Source organism: Dermacentor variabilis, chromosome 2, assembly GCF_050947875.1.
Source record: "Dermacentor variabilis isolate Ectoservices chromosome 2, ASM5094787v1, whole genome shotgun sequence".
Taxonomy (NCBI): Eukaryota; Metazoa; Arthropoda; class Arachnida; order Ixodida; family Ixodidae; genus Dermacentor; species Dermacentor variabilis.
This window is the reverse complement of record NC_134569.1, coordinates 143,750,368-143,766,309: the sequence shown is the minus strand read 5'-3', so window position 1 is coordinate 143,766,309 and position 15,942 is coordinate 143,750,368. Positions and strand designations below refer to the sequence as shown.

The following is a 15,942-nucleotide window of genomic DNA, read 5'->3' as shown; positions in this document are numbered from 1 at the left end:
CAATAGGAGCATGCTGAAAACGGCGATAGGTAACCACGATAGCAATTATACGCCGGCATTAGCGGGAGGCAGACGACAAGTGTGGCCGTGCTGTAACAAAGTACAATTTTGTTTGTGAAGTCGATGTTCCTACGATTCATGCTTTCCGAATTGTTAAATGATTTCTGCAATAATAGCAACATGTTTTTATGGTTTCCTGTCTAACTGCTTTGGTATTTAGCCAGTCAAAAGGAAACCAGTTGGATCAAAAACTAAATAACACCTTTACACGTGATACGGAGTTACACATGTTGCCATAGTCACACGTGCGTTTTTGATTTCCGAAGCATACAATAATGCGTGAGTGTTTAATAGTATACCAACTGCAATTTTAAGCAATAATTATGATGTATTTAATAACAGTCAACTTACGTACAGTAATCTCATAGAATACATCCGAAATGCCAAGATTTCACTGCCAGGTCTTGCCACTTACTCGTTTTTGAGACTTTCTTTGCCAATTCGAAATTATAATTCCTACTTAAATTGCAAACAGCGTGCTGGATTCTTATCTCTATAAATCATGGTCACTTCATTTCCATCAACATCTCACAACACATACTGGCCAGTTGTCAGTTCCTTTAAGGACCCCCGAAAATATTATTCCAGGACTAAGGGTATTTGAAGGCTTTCATGAAGGTGCACACAGCCACATGCAAGATGTAACAAATTAAAACAGAGCAGCAATGTGACTTCGACGACAAAGGCCTTTGAGCAACGAGAGCATTTCAGCTGAAACACAACAGATATCTAGTCACAGAAATTCATGAACAAGGCACATTATCTTCCATCATACAGAATTCCATTTCAATCAACTTGCCACTGACAGTGCGCTAGTGCTGACCAGCATGGTACTGCAGAGTCGCTGTACGCATTGCACAATTATTGGGATGCATGATGCCAGAGCAGGCAGCAGCACATTCTTTTGAGCAATAAAACATTCTAGGCAATCCTGTGTTATGATCGCTTGCTTGATCCAAAGCCACTGCTTTAAAAGCTAAAGCTTTGGTAGTAAACAGTAAACATTGATAGCTCCACATTTGTTCCATTGCAGCACTCTTTTGACCATGTCCCTCTAGTTCGAATTATTTGTTGACTCTTGCTTTGTCAAGCTCTGCTCTAAAAACTACATAAAATGACCCCTGAATCATTTCAGTCAGGCAATAATTATTGCCTGAATTGCTAAAAAAAAGAAGAAAAAACTTTTAATGGGTGCTTGCTCATAACATGCAAGTGGATGGGTCTGCACAAAAATGTTGCACATTTAGAATGAGAAAACTACAGTTTAGAGCTACTCTTGACCTAAAAAAGTTTCTGGTCAACATTAGAGCTTGATCGAACAGACAAGTGGTCAAGTGGACATTTCAATCCTAAAGCACTTCTCTCTCTCCTGCTGCTGATAACACTTGAGCCGAGATAATGTAGCAATTTTAATTCGATGCTGTTCCTTTTCGCGCTTCCTCAGTGCTCTAAGTGGCACACCGTTCACGTTATCACTACGATCGACTGGTTGCAAACGGTGTACAATAAGAAAGGAATCAAATCGCACAAAAGGAATTCTTACATTATATTGGCCCTGCACTCACAAACGTTAAGGCTCAAATGTAACAAAGACGTGAAGATGCCACTCTGGTAGCCCACAAGCACCAAGCAGTGGCAGCAGCTGACATGTGACTTTATCTCCTACATGCCAAGAAGTCAGAAAAGCTTCTGTAACTTACTGGCGGCGGCACAGGTGAGAGTTCGATAGCTGAGGGGGTTGGTGAGCGCATGCGTCATCACTTGCCGCATGACAGCGCCCATCTCACTCAGCTGATGCAGCATAGTCAGAAAGCCATCTGCCTCTTGCACTGCCTTCTGGCCCACTGTTCCTGCAAAAAAAAAAAAAAGAACAGTCGTAAGACATTTTCCAGTGATTTCTACCAAGCTAGAGCAACTGAACAAACACAGCTTAAAAATCCAAAAGAAATAAACAAATCTGCCAACTCCAGCGATTCCTCTGGCTTTGAACTCATAGCGACAGCATCAGGATCCCACTGCGGACACTGCCATCTTGTCAAGAACAACTTTCTCATGGTGCACACAACGTTATATTTGCCCACTACAGTAATGCCTGTGATGGCTTCCGAAATATATGACCGTCACTGGCTGTCACTCTTGAAGTCTGTATGGGGCACAAAAGTTCACACAAATTGTCAAGTTCCACTGCTGTACAAAAGCACACAGGTTATTGTGTCTGCCTCTCAGTGGCACATTGCCACAGGGGCAGACTTAGAATCTCAGTAGCAGTGGTAGGCAAGTTTTGTTTTACAGAAATTTACTCCCCTGGTCGTTTTCATGTCTGCCGGTGTTGTTGCTGGAATCCCAAAATGCTTTGCAAGAAAATTACAACGAAATGTACTGCAAGGATTCAAACCTACGAACAAGAGATTGGCAGTCCAGGATTCTACCGCAAAAACCGGAATATAAGTCAAGATATTTTCTCGCAAAAGGCTGGCTATAGTCACCCCTAATCTTATACAGTCGACTGATTATTCAGACATGCTTAATTACTCAGACAGCTCCGCAGCACCACCACTAGCCCCATAAGCTTAATGTATAAGGATGAATGAAATTTCAGGCACCGCACGGCATGATTATTTTATTTCTTTCATACGTCAAAGGCCCAAGGGCATTACATGAGGAGCCATGTCGTCGACCATGTCGGCGCTCCGCGAAACCAAAACCTAACAAAGCATAGTCGATCTAGTAGTCGATGATGAAATTCGATGCATGCATTGACTGCACTTTCATGTATCTGTAGCGACAGCATGACAGTGACCGAGAGATGAGCCACAATTCTGCAGCGACGCCTTCTGCTTGATTCTATGTCACTCTTATCATTCCCTGTTCATGGCTGCCTGATCCCGTTTAACAAGTGCAGAATGTCGCTTTGACTACTGATGCAGTATGCAAAGTGTGAAAAAGAATAGCACAAAAGGCACTGATAGAAAATCATGGCCACGGAATGTCTAGGCCAAGGGTGTAATGGAAAGAATTGGCACAATGGAAAGAATGGACACAAACAGCAAACACAGTTTCAAGCTTAAGGAGGACTAACAGATGCTTTCATGTGTGCAATGTATCATACTTGGACGATTCTAATGCACACTTTTTTTTTAATAAAAGAAGCGTTCAAATTTGCATGTGCATTACAATCGTAACTATTTCTACTCAAAATCAAAAATGAAACAGATTCTTACTGAAAAAAAGCTCAATGCAATGTAGCTAGCCACACTGCCATCGAATGGGTCGTCTGAAGAAAGCGATGCTCGGAAATATTTCAAGGTGGGTCCATGGTGCATGGAATGCCATTCCGCAGATGATGACTGCACAAGCCTTCAGTTTCTAATGCATTAAATGGAACTGAGGATGACTGTCTGCAGTCAGCAGACAGTGAAAAGGAGATGTTGATGGACAACGATAGCGACTAGCTGCTGAGATTCAGCTGTGTGTGCAAGTATGCCTTTGTATGTTCCATAAAATCGTTTCTACATGCTACGCGTCGACTCAGGTTTCGTTGCTTGATGTGTACTTGATGCGTACGGTAGAATCGGCACCAAGCTTGCTTGTTTTCTTTTTATGTTTGGATGGTAATATCACAGTGTATTACAATCAGTGGCATGGCAGAATCATACAAATACAGTAAATGGCCAATTAAAGAACAAAAACGCGCCCTTTCAAGAAAACCAGGAGCAGTTCACACAGAGTGGAGACGCTCACCAGCATCAACACTGCTGCTGTGCTCACGCAGGTGCTGGACGAGGCGCAGGATGACTCGAGGCATCATGGACTCTGCCACGCAGAGTAGATCCGGAGGTGCCGGCGGCTTGCCAACTTGCGCCTTGGGACCATGCCGGTGGCAGAACCTGTTTCGCAACCCAGAGGCATGGGGGTAGGTGGTAATGAGTGATGCACACCTACTACCACAGAACCTCACTACTGTTAACAGTGTATTTTAAGCATGCCTATAATCAAGCAAGTACAGGCCCAGGGCAAAACAATTTCCCTCAAATTCGATTCCAAACTGACTCTTTTCGCCCTTCACAACCGGTCAATAAACCCAATGGCCACAATATCACCAAAATCAGAAAGGCATATGTGGATCAGAGCAGTAGGATGAAGAGGATAGTTGCGTAATACCACTCCTCGATACCAAGGTTGCTAAGTACAATATTTGTCTTTAGATGGCAAACAATATTCTACTATTTGTCTTTTTCTTTTTCTTTTTTCCTATACAAGTGTCATTCTTGCAGCAACTCCATAGCTTGAGATCCAATTTAAAGAGACACTAATACTACTAAACTTCTGCTGTAGCAAAATGGTTCCCCTTGCTGTGTGAGGAGGCTTGGAAAGCCAGAAAAAATGCAATAACAAAAGACTGGGACGTGACACCGTCCTGACATTCTTTCATCAGCCTGTAGTGGCGTCATGGGTTTTGACGTCTATTCAGGTGGAGCTAATCGCTTATCGGTAATGGTGTGTGAATATTCAATTCGAATTGGTTGGTATTCAATTCGATTTGAAACACGCTTTTACTATTCAAAATATTCTAAGCCCCAAACATTCTTAAATGTATTCAGAACGTGTTTTAAATGCGAAGCCACATAGGAATTACGTAAACAGTGCTCACTAGCTCACTAAGTACATTTTCACAATGGCTGTACCGGTGTTCCTGCATAGTCTCCAGCATGCAGCAATGTGCATGGGATTAAGTATGCTGTTGGTCAGTTCCCTATAAGCAGCTTCGCCGCAGTACAGCCGCGCTAGGCAGCGAAACAAGCTGTATTGCAGCGAAGCATATTTGTCGTGCAGTGAACCATACCAGAAGTGTAAAGGGGGCACTGTCACCGTGTCATTGCTGGTGCTGATGGCCACCCACCACTACCAGCTGAAGTACCCATACAATACTGCCTCTTCACACATCTGGACAACAACAACTGCTGAGTGTAAACCACCGTGTCTGCTACCAATCTAGCTAACTGCTTAAAAGAACACGGTTTCCAGACTACAAATTTGATTAAGTAGCAAAGCTTGACAATGTTTTTAGATCCTAGCTATAAAGCAGTTGTGCACCACCATGATGCTTCAATGGCAAAATAGTGCAGACATGGACCGGTTGGTACATACTGAAGCTTGATAGAATAAAGTGCATGGGACAGGGTGAAACAAAAGAGGCAAAGAAAGAGAAACAATCAGCGTTTTCATCTTTCTTCATCTTTTCATCTTTTCGTCTTCATCTTTCGTCGTCTTTTTTCATCTTTCTTCTCTTTTGTCCTATTCCCATGCGCTGTTACTTTATTTAGCTTCAATGGCAAATTCCATTAAAAACCTGGCTTTAGATGAAGCAAATAAAATTTCAACACCAGGAGACCTAGAGATGTCCTCAGCAACGAAAGCTCCTGAACAGGCCCTTTCCACATCAGCACCGTGGAATGACTTTGATAGGCTCACCAACAAGCAGCAATCTTCACTGCCCCAAGCACAGGTTGAATGATATTGCATGATCACATTTTGGACCAAAAATGAAGATCCATGTGAGCAGTGGTGCGAACATGGTGCTCAGAACTACCCACTGCTAGCTCTGCTTGAGAAGATATACCTGCCTATACATTACACCAGTGTGTCCAGTAAGCGACTGTTTGCATTGTCTGGAGGAATTGTGACATGCAGGAAGGCGTCACTGCTTTTTGAACATGTTGAGTAGCTGTCCTTCCTTCAAGAAAAATAACTGCAGTTGTGATACTGTCAAGCGAAAGTGTTGTACAAGAGAATTTTGTTGACTTTAAAGCATAACTTCCCGGTACATTATTGATGTACAACAAACTTTCTTTTTTTTTCAAACTTCTGGTTAGAGAAATAAATAGTATCTTTGAAAATGGCAATAGTATTTGTATTCTAAAAGTATTCTATTCATACTTCGTTTTTATTATCCAAATTTGTTTCAAAAGTGAAAATTTGATGTGAGTTATCAGCAAAGAAGGGCTACAGTTTACTCTAATATAATTAAAGTTCACGTTAAAAAGTTTAAAAAATGGCCCAAATGTGAAAATACACTAAAAAATTCAAGACCACTCTGATGTACCAGCAGCCAGGTTTTAGCGCAATATTAAAAAGAAGATGGAAGATTGGCCTATAGATTCTCCCCTAGTAATAGGCTTTTCTTTTTCTGCCAGAACAAAGAAAATAGTTTTCAAAGAGTACTTTTTTGGCTTAAACCATTTCAGTATTGCTCCCTCTGCTGTCCCTTTCATAATTTTGCATTGATACATATGCAAAAACATGTATTTTCTCTTAAACAGACACTTAGGAGAAATATATTTTGATTTGTATTTGTAAATTACACTTCTATGAAAACAGCCAGTGTTACTGTGAAAGAAGGCTCTGCAAGCCATGAAAGATACAAATCCAAAAAAAATTGAGTCGCAATGACACCTTAAACTTCCTGCAACAACTCATTGTGACAAATTTCGACGGCACCTGCTAGGGCCTAGTATCCATCAGTTAAGATGGACTACATTGTATTGTAAAAGAGCCAGAGAGTGAACTTGGTAAGTTTCAAAAGATTCATTGAGCTACAGTGGCCATAATAGGAAAAGTTACTTTAAAATCTTTGACCTGACACTACAATGATGCACAAGCACTGTAATTTCGGTGCAATATTGCAAAACCAGAACCTTGACTTTCAACATGTCTAACAATATCAACCGCTTATGCAAAATTAAAGAAAAAACAGACTTTCGAAAGAATGCTTTGTCAGTCTAACTGATTTAGTGTTAGCCTTTAAGTCACTTTTGAGGAACAGAAAATTGGTCAAGTTCATTCTGGTTCCTGATTACAGGCATCGCAAAGCAACCAGAAAGAACAGTTTGTCCTGTTTATGTTCCATCTACTCTGTCCCTGTCGTTTCTTTTTTTTTTGTTTCTTTTTTTCACCGCCTGTAACCTTGAGATATTCCCACAAGCTCGTCGGTGCTTTCACTTTGCTCACCCATCCTCGCGCATGACGCTGGCGTCCCCACAATCGCAGGCACCCCCCGCCTGGCTGCGGAACATGTTGAAATCGTGCCCCTGGTGGTTGCCCTGCTGGAAGCAGTCGGCACAGAGGGACATGCACGGCGAGATGCCGCATGTGCGGCACCGGTATGCCACAAAGTTCGCCGTCCACACCAGCCCACACGTGGTGGCATTGTCGTAACGCCGCACTGCAGAGATACAGACAAAAGATACAAGGGTGTGATGAGTGGTTGAAATGTGGAATAAAATTAAAGCATTAGTGGTGGAAACCTAATGGTGACAGCTACTCAAACTGCTTTTGCTTAAGTGAATGAAGCCCAAAACAAAGGTCTCCTATTTTTGGGGGACATAAAGGAACTGTTAATACGGTTGTTGGCCACACTGTTGTGAGTGGCGCTTCCTTCACTCCCAAATAAGCATGCATGCGCAGCTATTCAAAGTGGAGCTCCCACTGAACTCTACCGCCAAGTGTGAAATTCACAGTTATTCAATTTTTTTACGCAAAAGGCGTTAAACCAGTTGAAATTAATCGCCAATTCACAGAAATGTACGGACAGTCATGCATGGATGTCAAGAATGTTTGCAAGCAGTGTAGAGGCTTTACAGCTGGTCACAATGAAAGTCATGACAAGGAAAGGGGCAGTAGGTCGTCAATTTCCGATGAGACAGTCACGAAGGTTGAGGAAATCATACGTGAAGATTGGAGGGGATGTTCTCTGCATTTTGGTTACCGAGGTTTCCCAAAGCACCATCCCCAGGATTTTAGCAGAAAAACTGCAATATTGCAAGGTGTGTGCAAGTTGGGTGCCGTGTATGCCGACAGCAGACCACAAATGGCAACGAGCCGATTCTTTTTGCAAATTTCTTTGCCACTATGCAGACAAAAAGGACAACTTCTTGAACTAAATTGTCACGAGTGACAAAACCTGGGCATTCCATTTTACACCTGAGACAAAATAACAGTCACGCGAGCGGCAGCGTCCCTCTTTGCCCAAGCTGTGAAAGTTCAAACAAACATAGTCCACTGGTAAAGTCATGGCAGCTCTGTTTTGGGATCGGAAAGCGGTACTGTTGGTCAACATTCTGCCTGCTCGGATGACAATAAACACTGACAGGTACTGTGAAACAATGAAAAAACTCAGAAGGGCAATTCAGAACCGGACAAAAGGAATGTTGAGCAAGGGCGTAAGCATTCTTCACAACAATGATCGCCCACATGTCGCCTGTCAAACTGTCGATCTCCTGCGAAACTTTGGCTTGAAAGTCATCACCCATCTACCATACAGTCCAGACTTGGTACCAAACGACAGCCACCCATTCCCTAAATTGAAGGAACACTTGTCTGGAAGGCATTTCGGCTCCAACAATGAGGTGAAAGATGAGGTTCAACACTGTGTGAAGGCCATGACAGCAAGCTGGTATGACATGGGCATTGGAAAACTGCCACGGCATCTACAAAAATGCATCGACCGAAATGGTGACTATGTAGAAAAATAAAGCATTCTTCAACCTTTAAAATGATGTAACTTAATATTAGATAAACAGTTGTTTCTATATCTAAATATATAGGAGACGTTATCTTTGGCTCTGCCCTCGTACAACACCAATAAAAGACAAAATACATTGTTGAGTGTTAAATATGACTTATTTTCATGCTTTTCTCTTCCGCATTTTGGCACATGCAAAACAGTTGCACGTGGAAGCTACGCTGATGGAGTGTCCATTCCACGAAACCAAAAGTGCTGTCAAACACTACCAGACTACTTGTGCAGTGGCTTCACCTCCCTAGCTCTCCCTTCATTGCCACAGAAGGTAATCTGCGAGTATAATCATAAAGTGCAGTCCTGCGACCAGTACAACAAAAACAAAGCAATCTGCTTTTCGTACAAGCTGTAGTAATGTAAATAAAACGATAATGCAAAAAATATATAGTTAAAACATTCTGAAAGCTGTATTAATGGAAATAAAATGATAATGGAAAAAATATGTAGTTAAAACATTCTGAAATCAGACCAAGACCCCACCCTAAACCTTTTTCCTAGAATAAACACTGCCATAGTGGGATAAAACAAGGCAGAAACGTCAGACGTTTTTCCTTCAGCCTTACCAACCACAATGACACACACACCGCTGCACTTCTGAAGGTGAGAGGCTGTTGTTTGTGAAACAATGGAAGCAGCAGGTAGCACACACAAGAAATAAGAATGCACAAAACCTATATTTTTCCTTAAACAATATCAAGCATCAGAGGCTAGTACAATAAAATAATTGAGTGCACCAAATGGAGAGGTTCTAAAGGAGCCTCGTTTGTCTTCAGCACAACTAAACACATAACAAGCTTAACTAAACATTAAAGGCCAACTGCAACAAAACTTCGACTAAATTGGCTATAAATGAGCAGTACATGCCATTCAAGAGATCTTGGCAAAGCTGCACAGCTGCTCAGTGTCTAATCTGCTTGTTAGCCCTTTCCATGCGAAGGACAAGACTCACTCCATCAATGGATTTCCTTTCGTCTACGAGTGCTACAAACCCAGTGTAAATCATTTTATTATTATGGTGTGAATTCCACATTATTAGATGGTGCCAGCTTTCCAGAAAACCAATTTCTTGTGGGCACAGTTGGCAGAAACTCAGTAAAAGTCCAACTCTCATGGCTTTTAAAAATGGTGGCATAGAGTCAGACGGCTGCAGCAACAACAGCCACCTTTCTTAATGCCGGAATCGTGGCATTTCGAGCCTCTGGTGGCTTCTCTCACATGGATGCAGGTCGACAAGAACGCTTTGTTGCTGGAGCCTTTGCGATTTTTTAAATTGCAGTGCCACGAATGGCACATCGCATGGTGCACAACACAAGCGTGCCTCACTTCTGTTCCAAGAAATGTCAAGCATCATACAGACTGTTTTTGGTGGCCAAGCATATCCACAACTCTAAAACAAGAAAGAGTTGGCAGAAATAATACACCAGAAAACAACAAATGAGCTCCTGATATAGCAATAACGAAAGCTGCTCACATATATCAGTCATAAACTCAGAAAATGTCGGTCTTCTGAAAAAATTTGGTGGGGATAGGGTCAACAGCACATAAGCATACAATGCAGGCACCTCATGGTTAGCCGATAGAACACAAATCCTGTAACACAGCCTAGGATTTGCGTCAGTCTTCTAAACCATGAAACTACATGGCAGGCACCTGCCTCCTTATTTAAATGAAGCAACCCCACATAAAGCTCTTAAACGTACAAACCTGCCATACCATATGGCAGGTTTGTAGGTAGGTATCATAACATTGGAAAGCTATCATACTATCATACCGGTCGCCCATAGAAAGGATGCCTTCCGTTTTTCTACAGTCCTTTTTGCACTTACATGAAAGTCTCTACTGAACAAATTCAGTGCTTTTCAGAGTGTGCGAGGGTTTGCCATTTGGCGCTAAATCGAGGCAGAGTGTCAAAATGCTCGTGTACTTGCTAATTATTCAGACTTCAGTGCATATTAAAAGGACATTAAATAGAAACAGTAAATCAAATTAAACTGATGAAGTACCTTTTCAAACCTCTACTTTGATTACTTTTGCAGGAATAAGAGTTTTCTAAATTTTTTTTATTTCCCATCGACACCTCAGTGCCGGTATGTCAGCATGACTGCACAGATTTCAAAGTAGCCTTGTGGCTAAGTTCACAAAACTTGTTCGGTTCCGTCTATGGCTTCTTTAGGATTCAACATAATCCATCATTACTGATAGAAAAAAATAACTAGGCCCGAGCAGGTGCCATCAAAATCCATAATGTCAGGGCAAGCTGCTGCAAAAGCTTCAAGGCAGCGCTGCCAACAGTTTTTGTTATTGCATCTTTCCTGAATTACCAAGCCTCCTCTCGTGGTAAGAGTGCCTTATTTATATATATATATATATATATATATATATATATATATATATATATATATATATATATATATATATATATATATATATATTACACACGGGCAATTACTAATACACAACTCAATTTTCTCTTCCGTCCGAACATGAAATCGTTGAAATCAATCTGTAAGCCCACCCGCCCCCCAATGCCACCTCTCATAGCTTCAGTGTTCATTTAGAATGTTAAGTCCCGTGAAACAATCACTACTCTTGTACACAGCCCACGCTTCAGCACTTCGTTAGGAATGGCCGTACAGGGTGAAGACGTGCCAACTATTTCAGCCTGCTGCACGTGTTCCAATCCAACCGGACGGGGCGCACTCCAGAGAACTGCGAATAACCGGCAGCCACGTGGCGCGGGGTCAGCTCAGGAATGTGCTACCCGGCATGCCAGCCGGGACGAAGCAGAGTTCCATGAAGCCCCTCTGACGTCGGCTCCGGACCTTTATACCTGTGTGTGTGTGTGCGGCACTGAAACCTGTGCAACACGTGTATGTGAGCCCGCCTCCTCCAAAAGGGCGGGTCATCTTCGGTGACGTCGAACGATGACTGGACGAACGTTTCCGTCCGCTTGGAATCAAGGGGGGGACCAAGTGCTTCTAAGCAGCGGTTGTCGGCTGCGAGAGTGTGCTCGTCGTCGTGAGCTGAGTGCTCGTTGTCATGCTAGAAATGTACTCGTGAGCTGTGTGCTCGTAAGCTGTTTGCTGTATGTTAGTCCTGCGGGCTCCATATGGGAGTCACGCTAGACTGTCGATGTACGTCTTGTCTAAGATGCAAATAATGTAAATAAATCTTGTACACCGAGTTCCTCTCTACGACCTTCAACTTTTTCAAATGGTGGCAGCGGCAAGGTCGTCCGACGACTCCTACATCTGGTTGACAGCGGTAGGATCGTCCGACGAATCTAATAACTTACAGCCTTTGTGTCCACAGGCAATCCAGAGTGGTGCATCATCACACTAAAAGACAATTAGGGTGGCTCATGCATTTGAATGCTGCAAATCTGAAATTCAGAGTGCAAGTACAACAGAGAGCAGTCTACAGCAGCGCACAGCGCAGAGAGGGCATGAGAAATGTGCCCGTTAGAAATAACGGAGATGAATGGAAAGAAAATTTAGATCAAGAAAAATGTGCACTGATTGCACAACAGCACGTGAGAGCTTACATACAAAGAGCTACAATAACATCCGAAAGCTGATACCATGTTAAAGTAGCCTATCGAGGAAAAATAAAAGTGAGCCTTGGCTGACAAGATAAACTGTGTGACACTGGATATGTTGGTGTAATCAGTGGTCAGCAAGGCCTCACAAGGAGCAGCCCTTTCGTTTGTTTTAAAGGGTAGTTCGAACTTCCAAAACACCAACATTAAACGGGACACCCAATCTACACAAGAACTGCCAATCTGGCTTTCAATTCAAGGCCACAATAAAAATAAAAAGTAGCTGCAAGGAGTTCGCCATCTTCAAATTAGATGTGCTATTATGCATGCTCTGCAAAGTTGCCGACAGCATGTTTCAGCAGTTGTGCCACTGGAGATAAGTGCAGAGTGCCCGTCTTGTTATTCCAAATGCCATCTGCGTGCGATAGCATCACAGAACCAGCATGGGAAATTGGCTGTTTGTTGACAGAGGAGAGGAGACATTCGAGTGCGAATAGAAGGGACACCTTGGGTATGCAGGCATGCCACTTTCTCTCCGTTTGTCAAGTACAGGTTTTCCCACAAATAACTAACTGCCTTGCCTCTCAAAACAGCACAACTCTTCAACAATCACTCCCAGGAACTTGATGCTTTGCTTCTCAATTTTTCTGCTTGTGTCCAGGCAGTGATCTTTAGTACCACTGAATGAACTGCTTTCACACAATGCCTCTCGTGATGGGTCTACTACTCTCACTATCAGCTATGTTTCCTTATGCCAATTCCTTCACATTCTAAATCCTTTTTTAATGTAAGAAGCATTAATGTTACTATGAGTATCCCTGTCATGCTTTTATGTGCATCTGCCATGAAACCAAATTACAACAAGCGCAGCCGTGATTACCAAACTGTATTCATTCTTGCATTCAGTCAGCTACAGTCACTTGTTATTACAAGAAACATCATTACTATGCACAAAATCAAAACCACCAATCTGAAATGACAAATTCACCTTCAGCAACGCCTCAGACTAAAAGCTTCTGAAACTGAGTTTGAGTTGCTGAAAAAATAGTAATAAAGGTACCGCGTGAATTCTCTTGTCCTATTTATTCTATGCAATGGCACCACCAGCAATATAGGTACCACTACAAATGCTTTTCTATTACTTATTGCATGCAACAGTGCATGTATCGTTGCAACTACTAAGATTACATGCACCACTTGATATATTTTTCCCTCTGATCACTGCATGCACAGCATCACAAACAATACAAATACTCTTGAAATTTCCTGTCCTTTTTATACTAGACAGTGCCACAATCTATATGGGTACTACCAGAAGTACTTCTTTATTTATTTATTGAATGCAACAATGCCACCAACAATGCAATGAAAATACAGTGTATGTGTGGCCACCGCTTGGTATCCTTTCCCCCCATTATTCACTATGTCCCAATAAAAAAAAAGGACATTAAGGCCCCATACCTAAGAACCTCATATGAACATATGGGGGTTTCATACATAAACCTTTGTGCTCCCATATACTATCACATGGGACAAATATGATTATATGAATGTAGTATAAGTATCCCGTATACAAACTTGTATCGTATGGGGCCCCATGTGGTATATGGGAACATACAAGTTCTTTTCTTTTCTTTTTGCGAGAAGCTCATATAGTCAAGGGATCGACAAAACAGCACCTGGCAAAAAGCAAACACTGTTAGAAAAAATGAGCTCTCCAAAAGCAGGAAAAAAACAGTGAACATTGAACATTGAACATTCAATTTTTTTTCTGCTCTTGACGAGTGTTCATTTTTTTCTGACAAAACCCTTCATATGTGTGTGTGAGATAATTGAGTGTACGACCTTTTCTTCTTTAATAGAGCTGCAATGACACCACAGATGATACACAGCTACCATTTGAAATACTTTTCACATATCTACTGCACAGAACAGTACCGCCAGCAGTAACTTTAAATTATGGTGAAGTGGGTGTTCATTGTGGTGAAACGGTGGAAACTGGGTGTGGGCACATAGCAAATGTTTTCCTCACTAATATTTCTTTGACCACCACTTCATCGCCACCAATACAGTAAAAGAAATGATAAAGAAAGCCACAAAAACGATCATTTAGATTCAATGTTGCATGGAAGACAGTTCTCTCAGTCACTGCACGAAAAGAAAAAAGTTGTGGCTTTCTTAGTAGTGTATACAATGGTCTACTCTGATCACAAATGGTTAACCCTTCGCTCCCTGTGAGAATATTAAGAAATATGCTAATCTTTACGTCCCTTTTCCTTTAAGTACACACAGCCAGACAAACCTTCGTGATTAAAAGTGTGAATGTGTCACGTACATTGATACTTATAATCAAAATTTTTGTCACAACCATCAGGCGTTCAATACAGCTACAATATGTTACACAGACGGCAGCAATTGTTACAATTGGTAAACAAAAGGTTTTAAATATTGACATATTTTCTTTCATTAGTTTGACCATTGGTGCATACAGAAGGTGAAGGATACTACAAATTTACAAGGAAAGTCTGTTATGTGATGGCCACGTCACCCTTAACAGTCACCGCGAGATCGTTCTGCCAGCATTTTTTTTTTCTACATCTGCAGTTGAATTCCTGCATCCAGCAAAACATTTATACACCTGAGGCTGCTCACCATGCATCAGCGTTTGTGCACCTTCTGTTTCATCATCAAGGTTTTTTTGCCAGCACTTAGTGGCTGGGCAACCCCAGAGATAACGAAGTGCTGACTGATAACAAAAGTGTGGGAAGCTATCCAAGGCTGCATCAACTGCCCCTGCCCTCGCCGATAACACGCAGCCATGTCTCACTGACATCACTTCAGCACAACCACTGACAGAAAGCCGCAATCTGTACGGCAATGTTTACGCATGCAAGCTGAAAAAGCCAAGCACTTTTCACCCTATGAGGCTGTGCAGCTGTCAATACAGCTCAAGTAAGAATGTGAATACAAAAAAAAGAATGTTATTTTATTACCACTGCTTTTCATAGGCATTTTAAAGGGGCACTAAAGAGCAAGTCTAAATCAGTATGTGCTAGTATTCTTTCAAAACCCTATTAATCATTTAGCAGGAAAAGGTTGGTTACAATATGAGAAAATGATGGCACCACTTTCTTCAATTTTGCGCTAGAACCCGAGCACTGGTATGTTAGTGTGATGTCACATATTTCAGAGTATTCTCGGATATATTTTGGCTGTTTTGAATGCTGCAAAGGTAGTGAAAACTTGCTAGGTAGAGTCTCCGGTTGTTTAAAAATGCAATGGAGTATTTATTTAGCGATAAGCAATCAACGAGACCTGAGCGGACGCTGCCAAAACCCATGACATCATGGTGAGCTGGTGCAGGAACCTCTCAGCCAGTGCCGCCACCTGTCATTCATTCTTTTTGCTCATTTGCTGGCTTGCCAAGCCTGCTCTTTGGGTATGAGAGTCTGTTCAGCTATTGCAGGAGCGTAAGCTACCAATAGAGCACAACTTCATATTCCTCCTTAGTAGGGGTGTGCAAATAGTAATTTTTTAGACCGAATGGAATTGTGCGAAAAGCAAACTGAATGGAATATTGAATACTTATCAACTAGAGAACAGACAATAATGAAGTGCCTTTTTCACCATCGACACAAATGAAAGTTGGCACCCCAGTATTCACAACTTTAGCAAGCTTCTATTGTTACACTGTACCACTCCGAAGTAAGCTTTATCGAAACCTGGAATGAAGCATTATAAAGAAATAAGGAGGATTTTTGAACCA

At 41.9% G+C, this 15,942-nt stretch overlaps 1 protein-coding gene across 5 annotated transcripts in view; it reads right to left on the bottom strand.

Annotated features, from left to right (window-relative positions):
• The window catches only part of Ubr3 (Ubr3 ubiquitin ligase), a 164,037-nt gene that overhangs the window by 143,529 nt on the left and 4,566 nt on the right, over nucleotides 1–15,942 (bottom strand). For all 5 annotated transcript variants that reach the window (XM_075682176.1, XM_075682177.1, XM_075682179.1 and 2 more), the window contains exons 2-4: nucleotides 7,069–7,282; nucleotides 3,802–3,947; nucleotides 1,761–1,910 (exon numbers count right to left, since the gene is read on the bottom strand). In XM_075682176.1, the coding sequence (XP_075538291.1) occupies nucleotides 1,761–1,910; nucleotides 3,802–3,947; nucleotides 7,069–7,282 (510 nt within the window). The remainder of the gene's footprint in view (nucleotides 1–1,760; nucleotides 1,911–3,801; nucleotides 3,948–7,068; nucleotides 7,283–15,942) is intronic.